Consider the following 4,898-nt stretch of genomic DNA (forward strand, 5'->3'; position numbering starts at 1 on the left):
AACCACATTAATCAATGAGTCATGCCTGTTCATAGGCAATAATGAGACATGGCTCTCGTGCTCACTTTCACCAACTCCTCTTTTAAAAACACACTAACTGACCTCACCAGCACGTTAAAACAGACGTTTCTGACCTTTCTGTTACATTATGGTGACATGTTGGAAGTTCATCCGGTCTGTAACGTGTTTGAAAAAACTTTACGCCAAGCAAACCAGTGAACACTTGCTCTTTCTCCCCCCCACTTTGTTCACTTTACATATTATGCTCATGATAAAACTTTACAATAGTCCGGTGGGTGAGCAGGCGGGAATATAACGTTTATTTCCCAGCAGCAGTTACCGCAGGTTAACTGAACGTCAGTTAGGCTACAGACCTGTACGTTAAACGTTCCACAACCTTTATTCATCACCAACTGAAGCAACGGTGACGTTAAAACCGTTTCGAACACTGGCGGCAACGTTAATTCACCCAACGGTCCCCGAACAAAACCCCCGGTTGGAAACTTGAAAATTCAGGGATATAAGTGAGTTTGGATAATTGTTTCTCCCAGGCCTCAATCCATGGATAATTCCCAGACAACCCTTTGGGATCTAGCAGAGGCCCCTTCACTTAAATTCAACGCCGCAGACTCGAAGCGACTCGACTTTAATGAAATAAAACTTTGTGCTAACTTATAACTGAATCTCTGAAGTAAGTTTGCGCACTTTTCGCAACAGTTGTCAACTTTTCCTACCTGCACGGAATCGGCGGCCATCTTGGTTTTCGCCTTTGAATCAAATCCTACGGGGAGAGAGGAGGGGAGGTGGAACTCCAAAAACAAGCCTTGTTTCAAGTTTCCCTCTCTGGCGACAAAAAGACGTGAATATTTGGACCAAACCGTCGGTCATCTCGGGCACATAGGGCTTCCCATGTCGTCTTCACTCTAGTTTTACGCGGCCACACCGTCCTAGTGGGGTCCCGGAGGGTGGACTGGTGCTCATAAATAAAAAAGCTGAGGCATAAATCTGTCCCAGTGCAGTTGGAGAAAGAGGCGGTGGTTAGTGTGGAAGCGTCCGCCCAGAGGAGCTGCAGTGCCGCTGCTGCCGCTGGGCTGCTCTCAGCCCGGACAGTCAGCACACGTGACCTAAAACTTCATGCCTCACCTCATCACCTAATATCATCACTGCTAACACACACACACACACACACACACACACACACACACACACACACACACACACACACACACACACACACACACACACACACACATGTATTTATGTGGAGACCAAGACACCCTCCACAACTTTATAAAAATGTGTTCGTTCCTTTTTGGTGGAAAAAGTATTAGCCTACAACACACCACAGTGCAAAAGCAGCAACTTCATAACAGGCAAGCCATCCAAATCAAAGACATAGCAGCCTATTCAGAAAAGTGTATTCACAACTTTAAAAAATAAAACTATTCATTATGTTAGCTACATGCAGCATTGGTACAAGGAGATCCTTACTCGTGTGCAAGTAAGCCTACTTTATAGAAATTATCGTTACTTAAAAGTTAAAATATTGCAGTAAAAGTACAGTTAGTTTCTGCAACGCCTGTATAATCATATTAGGCTATTTAATATTTTCTAGTGTAATGTTTTAGTTTATAGGGGTGAATATTTAAAGAAATACATTTCAGATATGGCACATGCATTAAAGTTTAAAAAAATCCTCCAATGCAAAAAAAGTAACTATAAATAATCTAAATTTAATCTAATTTGAATAGATTCACACAATCCTTTCATAGTGTGTGACTGCTGGATTAATATTATGGATGCATAAATGTAGCATTTTAAAGGATCCTCCTGCAGCCATAAAATGAGAAAACTTTAAAAATCAGTCTGAAACATCCTTACTCAGAGCTCTATGCGAGGATCAAGCCCCAGAAATGCCAGATTGCATTTCCCAGAAAATCACCCAACATCTTTTCACCTGGTCATTGCTCACACTTTAAGGTTCAGTCATCAGGGTTAGTGTTCTGACGGACCACAGAAGACATTAAACAACTGTTTCTACAATCTGAGTCCTGCTCATTATCACTCACCTAATTATCTAATTTGACTTAAGTGTCTCAAAAGTGTACCTGACTTCTTGTATCTTGGCAGGACGTATACCTCAGAGATACTTTTAACAATTTAGCGTGAATTATCAAACTGTAAGATAGTATAATTCAAATTAAAAGGATCATGCAGGTCCTGTCAAAACTTGCTGACAACCTGAAGTGCACAGCAAACATAAGCAGCCATACTAAATAAGAGTCACGGTTTACTTTTGGGTTGCCAAGCCAGATAGATCAGGAGAGGCTGTTATGAAGAAAGCCAAAGAGAAAACACTTAAGTCTTCTCCAATGGGGCCAGTGCATGACATGTCACACCTCAGTGAGAAGACTTACTGCATTACATAACCCTCAGGGACACAGTCATCACAGGCCATATGTCTCAGAGACTGGGCACTCTCTGTGCTTATGGCGCAACGTCTCAAATATTTATCGGCGTGGACAACAACGCTGGCTGCACATTCCTAAACCGAGCCTTGTCCACATAAAAGTGGCAGAAGCCTTGTTGGATAAACCTGTGATTTATGTTTCCCTGTTAAAATCCACAAAGAGCTGCACTTTGTCTTTCTGTCTCCACGGTGACGTTCGCCGAGAGCTGACTGAGGACAGGTGCTCCAGACACAACGTGACGGTTCTGACTTCTATGTAAATTAATACAGCAATGGCCACAGCCTGTGCTGGATAGTGCAGCGTTGGGAAGTTAGATACTGCAGCTATCATACAACAAACACATGGATTGTTGTTCTAACAGTGTGATTACCAGATCAACATCATAGTATCTTTACATTAAATTCAGTGATTTGCCAATTTCTGTGGCTCATTAGATTCTGTGCTCAGAGACACATTTTGTTTGTGGTTTGATGTAATTTGATTCAAATTCTGATCAGCAACGTTTTGACCAAGGATCACCTACACCCCCCAATGTACTTTGCTGTCTAAACATAAATGAAGGAATGTGTTAATGATCTCATCCAAATGTATTAAGACATAAACTACAGTGCATTTAAAAATCCTGAGTGTCTGGTGTGGATAAGAAAGATAAATGACCTCATATTGAATCACTGCTGGCTATAAACCCTCCTCATCAGACTCAGAATGAAGGTGAACATAAGATGCTCTTTTTCAGCAGGTGAATTAAAAAAGTGTCAGACTCAGCACATTCATCACTCCAAACATCAGGAGAAGAAACAGAAAGCAAAATAAGTGTTGTGGGGAAACTTTAAAAATGTTGATTTCACCTGAATTTAACTAGGTTTAAGTCTTGACAACCTCATGCTATATTGATGAGTCCAATAGCTGATGACTCTCCAGTGATTTTCTGAGAGAGCAGGGATGAGTAACGCTGAGTGTCCAGCACTTGTTATAAACTTTCTCCTCTGGCCTACAGTGACTCCTCTCATTTCACATAGCATATACAGTATATACACTATATATACACAAACATTTTGGGAGGTGACATGAAACCTGACATTTATGAAAACCTAACATGACTTAAAATAAGTTATAAAAATATAAATGCACTATGGGGCACTTCATCACATTGACTACACTTACTTCAGTCAAATACTGAAAAGATATTCTAGTTGGATACCAGGAGGAAAGGAGACTGGATTAACACACACACACACAGTCAGTGGTTGGAGCAGACCTGGCAGCTCTTTATCTCCCTCTGCAGGATACCAGTCCTGAAATAATCCAGCTTTCATTCTCACAGTAGAGGCTTTATCTGTCTTCAGCTCTTCCTGCTCAGTTATACCTGGTAATGATGATGAGCAAACACTGGCATTCAATTAAGAAACACACGTGCACTTTTCTTTTCTTTTTTTAAATGTTCTGTATATTTGTTTGGCAATCAAAAGGTGAAAACAGCCATGACAGCCATTTATGTTCCATCTGACAGAGCTGCAACACAAGTAGAACTGGATGTTTAGAGAAGGCACACATATATAAACTGAGCGGTACCATAAAGTATGTCCTCAGATAAAAATGATTCATCTGTGTATGTAAATATTTCAGAAGCTGTGGTGTGATTGTAAAGGTCTTGATAAGTGTGGGGCGGATTTTCGAACTCTCGGTTAACAATGTATCAAGACAAGACGAGAAGTTCAACAGGGCGATAGAAGGCCATTCGAAATCAAATAAGTTCATCGTCAAGAAAAGAGTTGAAAACTTGACAAGCTAATAAGCAAAGTTATTACCAACCTCTCTAACATCATTTATGCTGACAACTACAAAGAAAACAGCAGGGATTTAAAAGAAGAATTTGACACATTCCCAGCTGAGAGTTAGATGAGAGGATGTTTATGTCGCTGCAGCCTTATATGTAATAGACTGGCAGGTGGTGGTATCGATCTTCTCATTTAACTCTTGGCCAGGAAGCAAAGAAACATGTTTCCCAAAATCTCAGACCAGTCCTTTGGGCAGCAGAGAGGCATAGCAGTGGACAATCATGTTTATGTAGCTCCACAATTAAAAAGAACATATATCACAAAATAAAAGGCAAGCAAAAAGTGTGATAAAAATTGAAAGAAATTTAAAAACTGACAAAATGCCCATTGTTGAAGAAAAAAAAAAAATTAACACTGTACTGTAACCAATCTGCTTTGAAATGAAATGGCCTGGAAAGGTAGTAAATATTTACAACAGCAGCATCTTCACCTTGGTGTTTTTACACAATCCAATAATATCATGAGGAAAAGCCTCCTTCATCACCCAGGAAAAGGCTCTGGGCAGAGCTGCACATTAACGAGAGTCATTCAACAAAACACATCAAGTACAGTATAAAACATCCGCACTTGCCCAAGTAAGTAGTAGTAC

The 4,898-nt window shown here is 40.4% G+C and overlaps 1 protein-coding gene across 1 annotated transcript in view; it reads right to left on the reverse strand.

Annotated features, from left to right (window-relative positions):
• Nucleotides 1-1,138, reverse strand: part of pkn2a (protein kinase N2a) — a 28,066-nt gene extending 26,928 nt beyond the window's left edge. Inside the window, exon 1 of the mRNA XM_085804328.1 lies at nt 735-1,138. Within this exon, the coding sequence (XP_085660454.1) occupies nt 735-755 (21 nt within the window). The 5' untranslated portion in view covers nt 756-1,138. The remainder of the gene's footprint in view (nt 1-734) is intronic.
• Between the last annotated feature and the right edge of the window lie 3,760 nt (nt 1,139-4,898).

This window comes from Trachurus japonicus, chromosome 17 (genome assembly GCF_045865225.1).
Source record: "Trachurus japonicus isolate A0001 chromosome 17, Traja_1.0".
NCBI classification, from domain to species: domain Eukaryota; kingdom Metazoa; phylum Chordata; class Actinopteri; order Carangiformes; family Carangidae; genus Trachurus; species Trachurus japonicus.